The 20,710-nt window shown below is 34.2% G+C and overlaps 3 protein-coding genes across 3 annotated transcripts; all 3 read right to left on the bottom strand.

The window, feature by feature from the left end:
- Positions 1-1,729: 1,729 nt before the first annotated feature.
- On the bottom strand, positions 1,730-4,562 carry LOC145325827 (putative isoaspartyl peptidase/L-asparaginase GA20639). The gene is made up of 3 exons (XM_080168795.1): positions 4,438-4,562; positions 2,547-2,574; positions 1,730-1,884 (listed from the first exon to the last, which is right to left on the bottom strand). Exons 1-3 carry the CDS (start codon positions 4,512-4,514, stop codon positions 1,816-1,818), a joined length of 174 nt encoding a protein of 57 aa, XP_080024921.1. The 5' UTR covers positions 4,515-4,562; the 3' UTR covers positions 1,730-1,815.
- Positions 4,563-5,460: 898 nt separating this feature from the next.
- On the bottom strand, positions 5,461-12,952 carry LOC145325826 (isoaspartyl peptidase/L-asparaginase-like). Its single transcript, XM_080168794.1, has 8 exons — positions 12,895-12,952; positions 12,182-12,273; positions 11,086-11,200; positions 10,332-10,406; positions 9,859-9,881; positions 8,839-8,937; positions 5,935-5,970; positions 5,461-5,636 (listed from the first exon to the last, which is right to left on the bottom strand). The coding sequence occupies exons 1-8, from the start codon at positions 12,936-12,938 to the stop codon at positions 5,476-5,478; spliced, it is 645 nt and encodes a 214-aa protein (XP_080024920.1). The 5' UTR covers positions 12,939-12,952; the 3' UTR covers positions 5,461-5,475.
- A 369-nt stretch (positions 12,953-13,321) lies between these two features.
- Positions 13,322-17,410, bottom strand: LOC145325356 (putative isoaspartyl peptidase/L-asparaginase GA20639). Its single transcript, XM_080168357.1, has 4 exons — positions 17,310-17,410; positions 16,158-16,203; positions 15,511-15,549; positions 13,322-13,491 (listed from the first exon to the last, which is right to left on the bottom strand). Exons 1-4 carry the CDS (start codon positions 17,349-17,351, stop codon positions 13,445-13,447), a joined length of 174 nt encoding a protein of 57 aa, XP_080024483.1. The 5' UTR covers positions 17,352-17,410; the 3' UTR covers positions 13,322-13,444.
- Positions 17,411-20,710: the final 3,300 nt, after the last annotated feature.

Here is a 20,710-nt window from a genome sequence, read left to right as displayed (position 1 = left end):
GTACAGATATCTACAGGGATAAAACAATAGCCGATAAATTGATGTACATCACAAATAATAATACACAAAATTACCCTTCTGTAGATTTTAATTAGTGGTTAAACATTTTGACTCAATCAAAATTTAATAACAACACTCAAAGTTATGATATCAACGAATAAGAAAATGGTATCATAAAACTTTGGGGACTAGTGTAATAACTAGCCCAATGTCCTCTCCCTCCTTGATATGCATATGTGTACATAGGATAACACAGCATACTTAGTTAAAAAGATAAATTATCTTATTCTGTATTTGTGTGTACTTTTATTATTCAGTTTACTATTATTTATTGTACAGCATTTATACACTTTGTAGTTTGTACAACATATCTATAGTATAGAGTGTATATACAGACACTAACTCCCTTCCTTTCTCAAAGGCCTCTTTCGTCTGCTTCTAAATTATTTTCTGCTACTTGTCCGTGTTAATACAAGAGGCACTATTGGTTGATTTTCAATGACCCAATAGAAAGGTTGCACAAGGTGGTTGCGAAGGGGAGATACAGTTATTTAACCCTTTCATCCTCTAGTGTTTTACTCTAATGTTTGTACGACTGTTTTTTAAGGTGGACAATTTAAAGGATGTATTAATAAACAATTTGATTGCTTTCTTGTTTTGAAGCTAAAATTATATTCGTTGACAGTAACAAATAGAATTCATGTTTTCTATCATCCTATTATTTAAAGAATTAGAAATCATTGTCTGAAGCTTAAGATCTCAATACATACTGAAATGATTGGGTTCTCCTTTTTTAGGTAAGATTCATATAGATAATGTGATGGTTTTAGGTTATTTCATTGTCAGATTTAAGTAAAAAATTATTTTCATAAGATGAACATAAATGTATTTTTTTATGCATTTACAAAATTGGGTAAAAAAATCTGGAAGATCATGAAAATCGACAAGAAGTTTTTCACTACATTTTTAAAAAATGGCATAAATCCGCCGAAAATCAATATTTATCACAAAAATCCTTTTCAAGCTGTCTACTTACAGCCATTATTAGGTCCAAGGAAAGATAAAAGTCGATTTCTATTTTTGGATGTCCCGATTTTTGTCAAAAGATCCCACTGTGAACCCTTTAACTAGACACATTCTTTGCCAATGGAAGAAAATGATCTTTTTATAAAGTAGTAAAGGTTTTTCATTAAATACTGAAACGATCAAGCAATATTATTTAGGGTAAGCTTGACATAGGTCCTTGGATAGTTTTATGCTTTTTCTTTCCATCGCGATGGAAAGGTGCATCGTTTACCCTTTGAATAAAAAAGCCCCTAGATGCTAGGGGCGCAGCCGTTAGTAATCCTTATAATAAAGTAACATAATGATTTTCTGTCTGTCTGTTTGTACCGAAGGTTAGCAAGATCCTTTGGTACAGACGAACAGACATCCTGTTTCTTTATTATAAGGATAGTATCCCCGTGTTTTGCTGGTATTTTGTTTAAAAGTCCGCTTCCAAGGGCTTTAAGAGGTATACATTTATGATTGTAGATATTCTTAGACATCTTTTTTGTTTAGATCAGGATTAAGGTACAGCCGACAAGCAAAATGAATCTAAAACAATATTTGGGGGGCAGATAAAAAGGTCGTCAATTTTACTATGCATTTCCCCCCAACAACAGCTGAATATAACGTAAAGGTTTCTTGATTAATATCGTTGTTGGTATAAACTGGGAATGTGCTTCAAAAAATATATTTATTTTCTTTAAGCTGTATCAACATATATAATATTAATAAATTTCACAATTAAATTAAATTCCATTCAAATATTGTTCACCAATTCCTTTGAATAGGCTCAATAAAATCTTCTCCTCTGTTAATACCATAATGAATCATATCATCCTATTTCATTATAGAATTCTTTCATATTGTTCTCTGTTTTAATTAATGATAGTTAAATGAAATTAAAGGAATGTACATCTACAGAAAATTATACATATAAGATTAAAAATCTAACAATATTTAACGATTATCATTAGTTTTTAACCTTGCGGGGCTACCCACTACCTAATATAACCTAAACTAACCTAACCTGAAGTAATACACAAAAAAGCAAAAATCAACCTCGCCCTTTTTTTCAATTTATTAGGCAATTGAGGGAAACCGACGTATGAGCCAAATTTAAAGGGACAAACCCTTTTAAAATTATCCTAAAAGTTGAGGTTTCCTTACACATTACATTATAGCCCAGTTCACAAAAGACAAAGGTCGACCTCTGAAAATTTTAGGTCGACCTAAACAAGCTGTAGGTTGACCGGTTTTATAAAAGTATTTGTGGGTTGTACTTGTTTAGGTTGACCTACAGAAAAAATCGGTCGACATTTAAAAGTTATTTGTGAACTGGGCATACATCTTAGTTAAAGTCTAAGAAAACCCCTCTATCTAGGCCAGTTCAGAAAGTTTGATTGATCCATAAATACATCTTAACTCTTATCCTTAATGATCTTGATTAAAATTTTGTTTTATGATCAATGCTATGATGATATGAAAGAATTCTTTAATACCTTTGCATAGGCCCAAGCCATCATTTCACTGAAAAATTTAGATATTAATGCTTTTACATTACAAACTAGAATGACAACATTCATAAAAACAAAGCTCTGATACAAATGAACAAACGAAAATTGACACTTGTAGAATGTCAGAACTGAATAAGCATGATACAAATGTATATTGTAAATTTGTTGCAAAGCTGCTTTAATACAGATAACTGTTTAAGGGCATACTTACATTTTTAGGACTTAATTATATAGGTTCTTCGCTTACAATATTACATCTTGTTGTAATAGGACTCAGTATATCAAAAATGAGATCAATAAGATGATTGTAACTCATAATTCTTTTTTTTTTAAAGTTAAAATCAACATGTTTTAAATGGACGTACGGACATCCTGGTAATGATCGTAGATTTGCTACGCTTTCCAAATCTACAGGAATCATAATGCTAAGTTTAAAATCGAAAGGACAATTCTAACATGCCTAAATTAACGATACAGACTGACGTACGGGCGGACCAACCCTAATAATAGAAAAGCTTTGCTTTTGATAATTTCATTTTGATATTTTCCTCATGATATCCAGGATATGGCCGTATGTTGCTCTGTTTTAGAAAAAGAATAACATCACAGACAAACAAAATGTGTTTTCTCATTTTATTAATGTGAAGTAATTTAAAGTAACATACAATTTTACTCAAGTTATAACGATTTTCCCCCCTATATTTGATATTTTAAAAGAAAATTTAGAACGAAATGTACAATAAATAATATTTCAAAATATTTCCTTGATTATCAAGAACTATACCTCTATTACCTCCAACTATTATAATTCCCTGTATTCCAATATTTCCTTTTTTATCAAGAACTATACCTTCATTACCTACAACAATTATAGTTCCAGTGTATACCAATATTTTCTTGAAAATCAAGAATTATAGCCCTCCATTACCTCCAACAATTAAAGTTTCATTGTATACCAATATTTCCTTGATAATCAAGAACTATAGCACCTCCATTACCTCCAACTATTATAGTTCTATTGTAACCAATATTTACTTGATAATTAAGAATTATAGCACCTCCATTACCTTCAACTATTATACTTCCATTGTATATATTCCTTGATAACCAAGAAATATAGCACCTATATAACCTCCAACTATTATAGTTCTATAGTAATCAATATTTACTTGATAATCAAAAATTATAGCACCATCATTACCTCCAACTATTATAGTACCACTGTTTACGAATATTTCCTTGATAATCAAGAACTATAGCACATCCATAACCTCCAACTATTTCTGTAGTTCTACTGTATACCAATATTTCCTTGATAATCAAGATATATAACACCTCCATTACCTCCAATTATAATAGCTACACTGCACTGTATACCAATATTTCCTTGTTTATCAAGAACTATACCTACATTACCTACAGCAATTATAGTTCCACTGTATACCAATATTTTCTTGATAATCAAGAATTATAGTCCCTCCATTACCTCCAACCATTAAAGTTTCATTGTATACCAATATTTCCTTAATAATCAAGAACTATAGCAACTCCTTTACTTCTAACTATTATAGTTCTATTGTAACCAATATTTACTTAATAATCAAGAATTATAGCACCTCCATTACCTCCAACTATTATACTTCCACTGTATATATTCCTTGATAATCAAGAAATATAGCACCTATATTACCTCCAACTATTATAGTTCCACTTTATACCATTATTTCCTTGATAATCAAGAACTATAGCACCTCCATTACCTCCAACTATTATAGTTCTACTGTATACCAATATTTCCTTGATAAATAAGAACTATAACACCTCCATTACCTAGGCTCCATCTATAATATTTCTACAATGAGACCTCCATTATTACCTGTTCCATTGTATACCAATATTCCCTTGATAGTCCAGAACAATTGCACCTCCATTCCCTCCAACCCTATGCTTCATGTATTCAAGTGCTTCATCTGCAGACAACTAAAATATAGAGTCACAGCTTTAAGTTTAAATAAGGATAATTATGATAATAAATATTAAAGAATTTGATAGTAGCTTAGACAAACAGGAAGTTGGTAGATTTAAGAAAATATAGAAGAATTAGAAAACTGTAAATATTGATGCAAAATAATCATTAAAATAACTTAAGTAGCAAAGAATAATAAAAAGTAAATTAAAGAGCAAACGTTCTTTAGTCTAAAAAAAGAGGGAGAGAAAAAAGATGGAGATAAGAATAGTATATAGAAAAATAATAAAAAATCAAAACTGTCAAAAAAAAAACATTTTTATAAACCGAAAGCTTTTTGGAAAGGGATATATTTACCAAAAAAATAAAATCAGCATTCTAACTTAAAACGCAGCCAAAAAAATACTGATGGACCGACAAACAGAAATATAGAGTAACTTCGTTTGTTTTTTACTTTAGATGAAGTTAGTCTAGGTCAAATTGGGTACATTATAGCCCTGCTGGATTTAATGCTACGCAGGTACAGGCCCCGCTGTTTTAGGGGGTCCCGCAAGGGTTGTGCATTGAGGATAATCTTCCCCTTCATTTATATTTCTTATAATGGGTGGAGAGGTGGGTCAGTGCTCGCTATATACTTTGCGGAAAGCACCAAATATCTCTGCCAATCAAAGTTGCTTCTTTATTTGAAAATGTTTTCTTGACTTTCAACAAATTATGCCTTAAAGATATAATTTTGAGAAAATGATAGATTAAAATTAAAATGTGTTCTTGGGTATTTGGCAGGGATCTAAAGGGATAAGACAATGGTCAATAAATTGATGTACATCTCCAATGATAAAACACAAAATAAGCACTTCTGTTGATTACAATTAATTAAAGTGAATGAAATGTTTGGACACTCACCAAGAAAAGTCCACCAAATTGTTGATCCGAGAATAATAAATGTAGTTATAAAACTTTGGGGACCAGTGTGATAAATAGCCCAATAATGTCCCCTCCCACATTTGTATTTGTTGTATACAACTGACCTGTCCCTGTGCATGAAATGGCAGCACTTTCATTGTCAGCAAACACACCATGACCAACTAGAGGACTATCACCAACTCTTCCTAACAAATATTTAAAAGGTTTTTTTACATATTAGATTTTTTCTAATTCAATAAATGATTGAGAATGAAATAAAATAATTTATCTGAATATTCTTAAAATGTTTAAACTAAGAAATAAAGTAGGTATAGCCAACAAGAGAAATAAATCTATAATAATATTTGGGGGGCAGATAAAAAAGTCGTCAATTCTATTATGTATTGCCCCCCAGCGACAGCTAAAAATCATGTGTAGGTGTCGTGATTTAGAAAATAATAATTTCGTTATTGGTATACGCTGGTTTAATCTTATAAATTGTACCTGGTAGCTTGCCAGTAATACCCCCAGTACTTGTACCTAAAAAAAACGTAAGAATATAAGATACTCAGGGGTCTGCCCCTCAAAGTGCCTTGTCGAGCACAGATAATTCCCTTAATTCCCCCCCCCCCCCTTCTATTTTGAAATGATAAGGAGGTGAGAGTTTTTCGTTTGTTTGTTTATTGCTTTAGAATGTTTCTATATCGTAAAGAAATATTTTTAACAAAAACAAAAAAATAAATTTACGGACGGATGGACCGTTCCTTATTATAGATAAGCTTTGCTGTTAAAAAAAAACAAAAGTGGAGGGGGGGTCTAACATCGTAGAAAGATGCTACATATACATGCTCGTCGTCGGGGATGTGATAGGTTCGAATCTCGGTTTAACACCTTGTCATAACTAAAAACATTAAAGCTGATTTCTACTGCTTTTGTGTCAGGTGCGCGATTTTAATAGCCCGGAAGTTAGAGTATCAAGGACAGCATTCTCGCCGATTTAAGGTAATTGATAGGTACATATAAACTAAATTAAGTAGTTTTTAATCTCTCATTTTTCTTTATACATACCTACAAGGTGTTTCAAGAGAAATGTTATTTTTAAAAACTTAATTATACAAAGAAAAAAAAACAATTATACAAAGAAAATATATACAAAATGTTTTTTTTATATTTGGTAAACCTGTTATGGAACATTTATATTTCAAATATCTAAAAATGATTATTTCAACAAATTATGCCTTAAAAACTGTTTTTTCCAAAGGCCTTATTTCAGAAGATTTATGGATTTAAATGTTGTGCAAAAAATGTGCACGTTTTTTAAATTCAAATTGCGCGGCTGGTGTTAACAGTAGAAAAATAATATGCATACCTTCATAATCGTCATAAGTCCTAGTTTTTTTAAATACATAAGAACCAATCAAGTCTGCATTTTTTGCACAACCTTTAAATCCATAAATCTTCTTAAATAGGGCCTTGGAAAACCGGTTTTTAGAGGCATAAATTGATGAAAAAATCATTTTTAAATATTTAAAAATTAAATGTCCCAAAACAGGTTTTCCAAATATGTAAAGCATTTTATAATTGTTTTTTTTTATGCATAATTAAGTTTTTAATAATAACATTTCTCTTGAAACACCCTGTATATTGGGCAAACCTAAATACTTTGCAAAAATATGCAATTCTGTACTTTCCAAGTAAAAATTTTATATTGTATTTGAGTCACGTACATAAACTACTCTTCTTATTTCAATAAGTGTCGGTCTCATCAACTTAGACACACTTTACTCAATTATGTCAATTAAAGTAAAAAAAAATCTGCACATAAATATTTTTTGCATTCTTCAGAGTTTAACATATTCTTTTGGGATTAATTTTTACTGGCTTTTAGAATTTATAATTGTTATAATTCGTATTTTACCCATTTAATAGTAATTTGGCTGCTACAAAGCCTTTAAGTACTTTCATTCTGACAACAACAAAAATGGTTTTTAACCTTTCAAAAATTGGATTAAAATTTAACTATAAAATTCCAATTTTCTTCATCTATAACACAAAGTAGAACGATGTCTGTCTGTCCGTCTGTCCGTCTGACCGTCTGTCCGTCTGTCTGTCCGTCCGTCCCTTAAGATCTTGGTAACCACTGAACCGATCGGATTCTACTCTTCAGGGTATCTACCTATTGGTCCTGTGGTGGTTTTAAGCTATTTTCTTGGGGGGTGGGACAACCCCAACCCCCCCAAAAACAAAAAAAAAACCCCCCATTTTTTTTTGTTGATGATATACAGTTTGAAGAAGATGAGGATCCAAATTTTTTTTTTATGTATAATTGATATACAGTTTGAAGAAGATGAGGATCCAAATTTTTTTTTTTTTTGATGTATAATTATAATATGATGAAGATGAAGATCCACCACATGTACTACCTTATTTTTTTAATTACCTCTTGGGGCAAAGCCCCTAGAGGCTAGGGGCGAAGCCGCTAGTACTAATATATAGTAAAGTGAATTTGATGATAAGCTTTTAGTAAACTTAATTTATATTTATCGTTCGGATTAAGCAACTGAAATTATTTATTGTGCATAAATGATAATCTATAATACAAAGTAGAACGATGTCTGTCTGTCCGTCCGTCCGTCTGTCTTTCCCTTAAGATATTAGTAACCACTAAACGGATCGGATTCTACTCTTCAGGGAATATACCTACTGGTCCTGTGGTGGTTTTAGGCTATTTTATCTATAATCTTGAAATGGTAGTTTGAATAGATATATTACCCTAGAAGGTCAATCATACACAATAAACCGGCCAACTTAAAAAGAAATTTTTAAAACACGAAGATTTTTACTTGTATTAAGTCTCACATACATTTCCATACGAGCTGCTGAATTTTATATGTATAATTTTCTCAAACTAAGCTTTATCCTATGAAATCTGACTAGTTTAAGATGATTTATTTTTTGGAGCAATTATAAAATTATGTGTACACTTTCTAACCAATTAAATGGTCGTATTGTTCCTATAATGTGTGTTAAATATATAAATTCGATATATACTGTAAACTGCGCGGAAATTTTCTATGTAACTTAATTCAAAGGTTGCACAACGAGCTAATCAGTTAGATGGACGTTTAGATACACATTAGTTTAAGTTTAGCTTCGCTGCAAAAAATAAAATTCTGTTTAGTAACAATTATTCCATAAAACTAGAGTATGTCCGTCTGTTTGTCCAGCTGTATGTAATTACCTCACAAAGTTTTGTGGTTATTAAAGTGTTCTAATATATATTTTTTAACTCTATTAACATAATCTTTTAAAAATAATAGTTCACCTTACTTCCTATCAACGCTATTGTTAGCTTTTAAAGCTGTGCTACTTATAAATACCATTGTCCTTGTTTTCAAATGATCATACCTGCGGCTAGATTACCATTACCATCAAAGACAACGGCCCCCACAGTGCCATGACCTCCGGCATGACCAACATGTTCCCAACACATCAAGGACTCAGGATCTAACACGTATCAAGGGCGTTACCAATGGATATAAAATATATACATGGCTATATTGACAAGGGAAAATTTGACGTCAATTTAGGTTGATAATATGGACCTCATTCATTATACAAGTTCTTTCATCCATCCACCAGGGGGATTGGTGATATGGTAACTGGGGTGGACAGGGGGATACCAATATTTTAGCCAGCTGTGATTGTCACTTCATTAAAGTACATGAAAATCTGGCGCAACCTCCAAGAAATAATAAATTGATTGTGATACCAAACAAAGCACCCTGGTAAGCCAAACCTGGCTTCTTTATATACAAGAATTTGTAATCAATTTGTCCATTATTTATCAATCTCAACAATTAGTGGGAATAATCCTTATAGTAAAGTAACAGGATGTGTGTTTGTCTGTGTGTGTGTCTGTCTGTACCGAAGGATCTCGATAACCGCGAGCTGGTTCTCCTTAACAGGGTAGCTTCTCATAGGTCCCGGAACGGTTTATAACTATTTGGGGGGAGGATACCACCACCCTCCCAAGAGAAATAAAATTTTTTTTAAAAAATTTAATATTTAAAAGACTTGAATGCAACACAAAGATGTATCGTAGAGACTTGAACAAAAAAAACATTTAAAGTGCCACTAGAGGCCTCTAGGAGCATACCCACTAGTAATCCTAGTATAAAGTAGTAAGGGTTTTTTGTTTGAAGCTTCAGATCTCAATAACCAATTGGGTTCTCTATTTCAGGTAAGCTTCACATAGGTCATGTGATGGTTTTAGACATGGTTTTATTTTCAAATTAAAGATTTTGGGGTGGTTTTAATCAACTTTTAGTCCCTCGATTCTATTGGCGCAGCCCCTAGTCAAGCATGAAACAGTTTAAATTATCTTTATTAAAATAATATTCAAAAAAATTATTTAAATTAACATACCTAAATGTGTAATATTGTGTTCCCTAGAAAAGAAAAAGAGAAAATCAAAAATGCATTAAAAATTGTGAAAAAAGCCGTATGAAATGATTTTATAATAAACAAAACAAACAAAATTTATCAATTACAGTATGAAAAGAATAATATAAGAATAGTTATTAATCATATCGTATTATACGAAGCTATACAATATTTTTTTAGTATGGCTGAAAACCTGTTCTAATCCACCTGATATTTATCGAATTCGAAGGCATACTAGTAATAAACATTTGATTTAAACTAGGGCTCGGCACCCGCGCTTAAGCCGCGTGTATGCCTCAGTGAAATCTTCATTGTAAAACTTTAAAATTTAGTTGGATGAATAAACCTGTTCCTAAACAGACATTCAATCTTTTAAAATTTCATTTTTACACACAAGAGTGTTTAAAATTGAGGCTTATTTGCGGCTGATGCGCTGCTGCCGAGCCCAATCTTACTTGAGATATTCCTCCAGGAGTTCTCTACTTCTGTCAGTTATGAGCCAATCATCATCTGCCAATTCGATTCCCCTTCTGCAAATAAATATTTATAACCATTTAGTTAGAAATCTTTATCATTCCGAAAAGTATTTCAATTAAAAAATACTCAAAATTAGCATTCAATCTCTTGTAGAAGTGAACAATTCCAATAGAAATCAAAAGTGGTGCAAAAGTGGTACAGATTGAGCTTCGTCGTTTTGAGTCATAAAAATATATATATTTAAGTTACCAATTTTAAGAACTCTTCTTTATGAATAAAATTGATGTCAGTATAAAAGAACAAACTAATATATATTTTATAACTGCTTTATAAATTTTGTATTCGTAGGAGTAAGGAAAGTAGGAAAAGAGCTTATAGCCAAAATTATATTTGAGAATTAAATAAACTAAAACCATCCAGGGACCTATTAGAAGCCTCCATAAAATGGAGAACTCAACGGTTCAGTAGTTATCTTTATTCTAAGCTACATACCAAAAAAATGTACTATTTTATATAATGATTAGCGTCCTAGCTTCTAGAGGATCAAGTTTCAAAGGCCCAGTCCCCAAACCCATCCCAGAACCTTTGTAAGACTTCCCTAAAAAGGTTAACTTAATTAGTTCAGTAGTTATCAAAATCTTAAGCTCCAGACAAAAAAATTACTTCTATTTAAATAGGATATTATTTAAGTAAAAAAAAACTATTTTGCATCACAAATAAATCTGTTTTTACCTTGTAGTAAAATTGTAAGAACCTTCAGCAACTAGTAGAACATGGCTAGTGTTATCCATAACTAGTCTTGCTGCTTCTATAGGATGTTTAATACCAGTTATACTAGCTACTCCTCCTATAGTAATATTGAATATATTTATATATAATCATGAATAAAGGTATACATAACTACTCTTGCTGATTCTATAGGATGTTTAATACCAGTTATACTAGCTACTCCTCCTGTAGTAATATTGTATATATTTAAATATAATCATGATTAGTGGTATCCATAACTAGTCTTGCTGCTTCTATAGGCTGTTTAATACCAGTTGTACTAGCTACTCCTCCTATAGTAATATTGAATATATTTATATATTATTATGACTAGTGGTATCCATAACTAATCTTGCTGCTTCTATAGGCTGTTTAATACCAGTTGGACTAGCTACTCCTCCTATAGTAATATTGAATATATTTATATATTATCATGACTAGTGGTATCCATAACTAATCTTGCTGCTTCTATAGGATGTTTAATACCAGTTATACTAGCTACTCCTCCTATAGTAATATTAAATATATTTATATATAATCATGACTAGTGGTATCCATAACTAATCTTGCTGCTTCTATAGGATGTTTAATACCAGTTGTACTAGCTACTCCTCCAATAGTAATATTGTATATATTTATATATAATCATGACTAGTGGTATCCATAACTAGTCTTGCTGCTTCTATAGGATGTTTAATACCAGTTAAACTAGCTACTCCTCCTGTAGTAATATTAAATATATTTATGGTAGAAGAATTATATCCCATTAAATAAAGTAGTAAGCATTTTTAGTCTATAGTAAAATATCTTGATAAACTAAAAAGATCTAGAAAAGGTATATAACTAATTTTGGGTGATGGTATCTCTAGCCCCCCCAACCCTGAAAGAAATCGACCCTAGAAAAAAAGAGGCAAAAAATTTTTTTTAATTTTTAGTTTTAAAAACTGAAATTAGTATGAGAGGGCGGTGTGTGAACTTTCCTCCTCGGCTAGTCAAAGATATAAGAACTGGTCAAGTTAAGAATTGAAGGAGGCCAAAAAAGTAAATAGTAAAAATAAACCTGCATCCATTGTGACTCCATCCATAACAGCTGCATCCATTTCAACCTTGCCCAGAATATTTAGTTTAGATCCACGACCAGCGTTAAATGCTATGCAAAAGTCAAGCTTTATCAAAATTAGATTCACAAAAACCTTGGTTGGGCTCAGTAATTTTATCATAAATTCACTTGTCATAACTACACTTGTCATAAATATATTTGTCATAATTATATTTGCCATAATTACATTTGTCATAATTACATTTGTCATAAATGTACACTTGTCATAAAAACATTTGTCATAAAGGTACATTTTCATAAAAGGTATACTTGTCCTAAAAACATTTGTCATAAAAACATTTTTCATAAAGGTATGTTTGTCATAAAGTTACATTTGTCATAAAGGTACATTTGTCATAAAGGTACATTTGTCATAAAGGTTCGTTTGTCATAAAGGTACATTTGTCATAAAGGTACGTTTGTCATAAAATACATTTGTTATTAAGGTACGTTTGTCATAAATTACATTTGTCATAAAACCATTTGTCACAAAGGTATATTTGTCATAAACTTTGTACAAGACTTTGGGTACCAGTAATTTATGACAAACGTACCTTTATGACAAATTTCATTTATGACAAATGTACTTTTATGACAAACGTACCTCCTAGAATGTTACAGACTGATGAATTGACAAAAAAATAAAGTGATCTAAAAATCAAGCTTGATTTCCTGGGTCGTCTTCCATTACTTTGACAGCAGCAATCACAGCATTCATTGCATCACCAGTACTTTAAATAATATCATTTATAATATTTATACCTTATACCCAGGGAGGGCTGTTTTTTACACAAGTCCAAAAAGTTTTATATCAACGTTTTCTTATTTGTAGCTTTACAACTTTTGGGACTGATTGGTTTGTTCATTAAGTTGAGTGTACAAAGGTTTCAACCAGTAATCTACATAAGGAATGAATTTGTGTATTATCATGGGGAATGTACATTAATTTATGTCATTGTCTAATTCCTTTACATCCTTACCGTTTACCCCTTCTGTAGATTTAAAGTATTGGTCAAAATGTTTGGGCTCTAATAGTTTGTAATCACACAATTTTTTATAAAAAGTTTTTAGTCAACGTATGAGACAACGTGGTTATAAAACTTTGGGTAGCTGTATAATGCAAAGTACAATTTAGACTAAAATATTATATATCAACTACTTACATAGTAGGAAAGATTCAAATTTCAAAATAAAAAAATAAGCTATTCTATCTTAAAAATAATCTCACCTTTTCAGAGCAGTCCATCCTGCTCTTACAGCTGTTTTCATGCCTAACAAGAATAGTTATTTATCGCATCGCATTATAGACAGCTTTCCGCGAATAGTAAAATGAAAAATGATATGCTTAAAACCATTTATTTTTAGCTCCGTGGGGCAGAATTTGCTTAAATATCAATACTGTAATACATAGTAATAGGATATGCTTTCAAAATTATAATCATTTTTTTTTGTGCATTTGATTTATAAATAAAATGCATAAGATATTTGATTTAACAGGGAGCTTAAGAGATGAGACAATGGATGATAAATTGTTGTAAATCCCAAAGATGATGATTTTTCCGTAGATTAATTTTTAATCAAAACGTTTGTACTAACAAATGAGCCAAGAACATGTTTATAAAACTTTGGGTACCAGTTATAATTTACAGCCCAATTAAAATTTTTGAAATGAGAGATATATTTTAATAACAAATGAGCTACATTTTCAACCAAATACTTCTTTTGTGTTCATCTCTCTCTTTGTAAAGAATAAAAGTTGAGAATCCCCATTGAAGCTAGTAGACTCTCAATAACCCTCTCTGGTGCTTTACCTTATAATGCATAACGACCACAGAATCCCCCATTTATCTTTTTAGCTAATTGAGGGAGGAGGGGGGGGGGGGGTAGGAAGATGGAAGTTTTTTTTATCTTTGTGCCTATCCCCTGCGTGGGGCCTAATCATGTGTGGAATTTACCTGCAGTGCCGTAACCCTGCTGAGCTACTATGTGCCTAATATAACCTAACCTAGCCTAAGGTTACAATTAACAATTTTTAACGGAAATTTTCCACATCATTTGTTTGCTGGCTGTATATGTATGTCTATTGTCCAGTAAACAGATCTTTAGTATAGATGTATATACAGACAACTACCTCCCTACCTCTTTCGTCTGCTTTTAAATTATCTTCTGCTACTTGGCTGTGTTAATATAAGCGACACCATTGGTTGATTTTCAATGACCCAATAGAAGGGTTGCACAAGGTGGTTGCAATGAGGAGATTCATTTATTTAACCTTTTCTCCCTCTAGTGTTTTACTCTTATGTCCAGTATGATCTCGGAAACCACAGGTAAGATTATTATACACCAAAACAAAAAATATAGATAATTTGAGGGATCGGTAAAGGTGATTCAATAGCAATATAAGTGATACTACTGAATAAAATACATGTAAAATATTTTCAAATTGAATTTATACAATAAAATTCAGCCTGAATAGATTTTAAATATTCAATATATAATTAAATTTTAAAATTTTAGTTTTTTATATCCTGTACATTTTTAAAAAATTCATACATTAAGAATTAAGTCCAAAGCTTATAGATAGCAGAATATATTTGCAGTATGGCTTCGAAACCAATTAAAATCCGCTGGATTAAAACCAGTTCTCAGCCATTCTGGAAAAACAATTCTGGAATAACATTGTATTACATACGATTTCCACGAAAATAAAATAAAGATTAATACCAGATTTGTCGGCCCCTCAGAGCTAACAAAACTGGTTTTAATCTTATAATTTTTCATTTTTTATCCGCGGAAAGATGTCTACAATAAATAACTATTAGGGTATATCAAAATTGGAAGGGTATTAAAATATAAAATTAAATTTTTACTATTACAACAGTAAACAAAGAAGACAACATCCATACAAGCGATGCCTAACAAATCAGACAAATTCGAGAGGCTGAACCTTTAATATTAAAGAAATAAAATAAAAATAATAAAAATTTAAATCTAAAAGTTTTTGATACCGACATACTTTTTTTATTATGTATATGGTGTTTAAACGTCCTAGGAATCTCCACTTCAAATGTCAAGATGATAGGAAATAACGTAAATTCTTATGTCAAAATATCTAGCTCATCCAGATGTGTTTGGTACAGATTATAGAGGTGCTACACTTTTAAGTAGTTTGTGAAATCATCATGCAAAAGTCAAAGTCGATAGGACGAGTCTAACATGACCTAATGAACGACATATAATTATTATAGAAAAGCTTCACTTTTCCACAACTACCAAATGAAAATGTTTACCTTGGTATTTAGACTCTTGTTGGTCAAGTGGGATGGAACCTTGAAATATTTAAAAACTTTAAATTCTATCAGGGCCCGACAACTTTATGTAGTCGCGCTGCTCAAAGAAGCCGCTTTTAACTGCAGCTACCATTACTTAGACATAGACAAGCCGCTTTTCGGAAGTTGCATTCAGTTTGGAGGAAAAATCAGCCATTTTTGCTTTAAATATTGAATATTGAAAAAAATTAACTTTTTTCAGGACTCGGCAGCCAGATTCAGCCGTGCGAATTATAGAGACCAACACTTAGCCGCAGCCGTAAAATTTTAATTAGGTCGTGCAAGGCGAAAAGAAAATAAATTTTAAAAAAGCTATCACACAAAGTACCCTGTTGAATTATAGTGTCCAATAAAAATTACAATACTATACAATACAAATTACCAATGACAGGCCAGTAAATTGTATACTGGTCTATCATTGGTCATTTGTATTGCATTACATCATTTTTTATTGGACACTATACGCTGTTTTTTCTAAACTGGTTAAGAATAGCAATAAAAAAAATATTCCCTCGCCTTATTTATTTTATTTTTTCACAAAATGGGGTAACCCACCAGTGCTCAACAGCCACTTTGTGTGTAAGCAACCTAAATAAAAACTGTCATACCTGCCCCTCCATGAATGAGGACAACAGGAGATGGTAAGATATCAGCCTAAATATTCAACTGTTAAAAACCAGGAATTAAAAGGGATAAGACAATGGACAATAAATTGGTGTTCTTCCTAAATTTTGATAGATAAAATAAGTACTTAATTGGTAGATTGAATTTTTTCATGGAGAGTGCTAGTTGAAACCAACCTAGTTAGAATTAATTTTATTTATAAAACTTTGGGTACCAACTATCAATATAATGTCTAATGCCCTCTCCATCCCTGATAAAACAGGAAGCTAGTAAAAGTGGCGTCACAGATTATAACGTCAAAAAAATTAACCAATGAGAGGCCACTTTAAATTTTACCATTGGTCAATCACAGTGTATACTGGCCTCTCATTGGTTAATTTTTGTTGTTGTCATAATCTGTGACGCCACTTTTACTAGCTTCATAAAACAGACATACACCGTAGTGTATTTTATAATATTTCTCGTATTCATTCGAATCCGGTGGATAAGAACCGGTTCTCATCCATACGAAATACGAAAATAACTATTACAGTTGATTTACAAAATATTTTATTTTACATTTTTCTATAATTGCTACTAGCTGCTATGCACCTGGCGTCGGGGAACTCTGTGTTGGCAGAAAATAGCATAAAACCATCAAAGGACCTAAATAAAGCTTCCCAATGATTCGGTGGTTAACGAGATCTTAACCGTCAAAAAAACAAAAACTTGTCAACTCTTTATGAGAACCGGTTATAATCCAGCGGAAATTAATCGGATTCTAAGCCATACCAGAATAGTTATGCATCGAATTATAAACAGTTTTCCGCGGATATAAAGATATACAATTTAAAGCAGTTTTATTAGCTCCGAGATGCTGTAGGTATGGACTAACAAAACTGGTTTTAATATAATGATTGTACATCTTTATATTCGTATAAAACTTGATATAATACCATACATGATTTTTCAATATGGATTAGAACTGGCTCTAATCAAGCGGAAAGAAATCGGATTCTAAACCACACCAGAGCTGGATCTTTAAATCATTTCAATGGTGCGCTAAATCACCCCGCGCAGAATCTCAGCCAATCACAGGGGTGATTTAGCGCACCATTGAAATGATTTAAAGATCCAGCTCAAAATAATTTACTTGCCTGAATAAAGCCAACGAAAAGCAATACAATAAGAGTTCTCATTTTTGTGTATCTATAAGACGTTCAAATTTTCATTTTCAAACTTAATACATATATTTTTAAAAGCGAAGCTTTTCTATAATTCGGATCGGTCGGTCCGTCCATACGTCCATAACGGATAGCTCTTTTCGTTAATTTAGGCATGTTAGAATTATACTATCTATTTTAAACTTTGCATGATGATTCCTATAGGAGTTAGGTACGAGTTAGAAAGCGACTATTTCTATAATTGTTACCAGAAAGTCCGTACGTCCATTATAAAAACATGTTGCTTTTTAACTTTTTAACAACAAATTTTTATGTGATAAAATTATCCGATTGGTCTGATTTTTGGAATACTGATTCCTCGGATAAAAAAGTACATTGTTATAAGCGAAGCAACTCTATAATCAAGTCCTAGCAATGTAAGTATGTCCTTAAACAATATCCTGTACTTAAGCAGTTTTTCAAACAGATCTACGTACAATTTTGTTTCGATCGACTTTAGTACATTTATATTCTGATTATTCAGTTCTGACACTCTACTCAAATGTTAATGTTCATTTGTCCTACCGTTTCAGAGCTTCGCTTTTATGGATGTTTTCATCCTTAATAATAAATATATAGTACGTATATAGTCAACTAAAGATAATAAATATCAATTTAATAAACTTTTTAATTTACTTTACTGTTACAAGCTTAACAATCAACTGATAACAAAATATTGCTTATTAATATATTTCTTACTAGCGGCTACGCCCCTAGAGTCCTCTAGTGGCACTTTAAATGTTTTTGGTTGTTAAAGTCTCTACGATAATTCTTTATGTTACGGATACATCTATATGTTACGTTGAAGTCTCCCAGATATTAAAAAAAAATTTTTGTCATTTCTCAAGGGTGGTGGTACGCTCCCCCAAAATAGTTATAAACCTTCCCGGGACCTATGAGAAGCTACCTTGTTAAGGAGAACCCGATCGGTTCAGCGGTTAGCGAGATCCTTCGGTACAGACACACAGACAAACGTCCTGTTACTTTAGTATAAGGATTACTTACACCTGATTATCATGTACTCTAACAAAATGAAACTTGAAGCTGGCTTAAAAACGAAACTCTCCCTAACCCCCATCCATCACCTTTACCCAACCCCCTTCCCTCCTACTGGATGAACGGACTAACCAATAAATTTTGTCCTTGTTAGCAACGAAAAATATTCTTCTGTCATAATATTCGCATATATTCTTCATCCACTCATAACATTGTGTGGTATCCGCCGAGGATAAATGGCAGACACCGGAGTTCAACTAGATTACGGCAGTGTGACAGACGTGGACACCTTACTATAGAGAAGCTACGCTTCTCTAGCATTCACTAAATAATAATCAACATCTATTTCAGTTGTCACTTTATTGAAGGTCTAAGAGTTACTAAAGTTGTACAACATAATATAAATACATATGGATTAGGAATAAAGATAGTTAAAGATAAATCATACAAGTAAAACATAGATAATTGCAATGGTTAGGTAGATAGCTATCCCTGTCTGGGGAAGGCAGGATAGCCCATGGAACAGCACAATAGGTAGATAAGCATAGAGGGGTTGAGTGGTAGGTCTGGGTACTAAAGAGGGAAGGTTTGATGATTACTGTGACAACAACAGTCTGTGTGGGGGGTGATTCTATCAGGTGAGGGAAGGCTTAGATCCTTTATCCTCAGGGTTGAGGTGGTGCTGATAACTTGGTGGTTGAAGGGGAAGGTTCCGGTGCTTAAGATGGGAGAGGGAGGGGTAACACCCCTCCCTCCATTTGCAGGACAACTGAGAGATGAAATCAATACCGTTATCTGACATATTTTCAGGTGGCTTTACAATTGTAGAATAACAGGATTTAGCTGGGTGCGTAGCATCACTATAATGTCTTGGTTTCTGCATGGTCCAGAGTTGCCGCATACCACAACTCTCCCCTCGGAAGGCTGGGAGGGGTTGTCTGCACCGCCAGACTTCCGACAGTGGTTGCGGCCTTCAGTTTGTTGTCCTTGTGGAATGGGTCCGCCAGGATACCAGCTGCTGAACGGTGGTGGACTCCAGCCCTCCCCAGGTCGAACGGAATCTGCTATATCTGCTGAAGTAGCTGGTCCTGTTGGATGTTCTGGCCGTTGGATGTGTACCTCTGAGGCCACCCTGGCAACCTCCAGGGGTGGCACAGCACATGAGGGGGCTTGGACCAACAGCCGCCTGGTATACACCTCTTCAGGTTTCTCTACTGGGCTGGTGGTCTCCATCGTGTTGGTCACCTTGCTGCTGGCAGGCTGGCTACTGGATGCGGGCGCAGCTTCTTCGCCCTCGGGGCTGGTCAGGTTCATTCGGCTTCCAGGGTCTCTGTCAACGTGGGCAGGTGGTGGTTGCCATACTGTAGGAGCGTTGCCTCCCTCAGGCTCATCCTGGACATTGGCAGGGTGGTGCATGGCAGTCAGACCTGCGGGGTAGGGGAAGGTAACAGTCCATCCCTTATGCCAGAGGTTGTCTTGGATCTGCAAGGGTGGCTCCGCTCTAGTTGGCTGGGAGACAGGCCCATCCACGGCCACTGCTGCTGGTGGACTGGAGGCACAAGGCTCCGGATTTCCTCCCCTAGCCTGAAGGGGTCCAGGCACATCGTCTCCATCTTGGGTAGACATAGTTGTTGGGGATCCTCTACTTCTATGGTTAGGCTCGGCACTTGGCGCATCTAGCTGAGTTACTCCCCAGGCAGCGGTCAAAGCTTCTTCAGTTTGGCTGGTAATGGCTGATATCCTGGTTCCTGGGGCAGATGCAGGGGGCGTAGGCAAGTTTGACCCAGCCCAAACTTCCTGGTACACCGGTGCAATACAATTACCCTGGCTTGGTTGAGGGAGGTAGACAGCTGGATGCAGTTGAGGGTGAGGGACAGCTGGACTCTCCCTGCTGGCTGGGGGCTCTGGCTGGCTGGGGGTGACGGGTGTCACCCCTTCCTCTGGGGCTGCGGGCTCGTTCCGGGGTCCAGGTATCTCGGTGGCGGCGACGGTTGTCGCCCCAGGCACCAGCGTGGGGGCGCTGGATAGCACCCCCCAGTCTTCACAGGGTCCAGGTCTCTCGGTGGCGGCGACGGTTGTCGCCCCAGGCACCAGCGTGGGGCGCTGGATAGCACCCCCCAGTCTTCACAGGTGGCGGCAACGGTTGTCGCCCCAGACATCAGCTTGGTGGTGCAGGGAAGCACCTCTCGTTCCTTCCAGGTGGCGACGCCGGTTGGCGTCCCATACATCGACTCAGACTCGCTGGCTAGCGCCTCTTGCCTCTCCCACTCGGCGGCCGCCAGGGCCTCCCCGTGCCCCGTCCCGGTGGCGCTGGGTAGCGCCCCTCGTCTCTTGCTGGG

The sequence above is a fragment of the Acartia tonsa genome, chromosome 8, assembly GCF_053477335.1.
Source record: "Acartia tonsa isolate MP-2025a chromosome 8, ASM5347733v1, whole genome shotgun sequence".
In the NCBI taxonomy this organism is placed as follows: domain Eukaryota; kingdom Metazoa; phylum Arthropoda; class Copepoda; order Calanoida; family Acartiidae; genus Acartia; species Acartia tonsa.
Note: the sequence above shows the minus strand (reverse complement) of the source record. Positions and strands in the feature narration are given on the sequence as shown.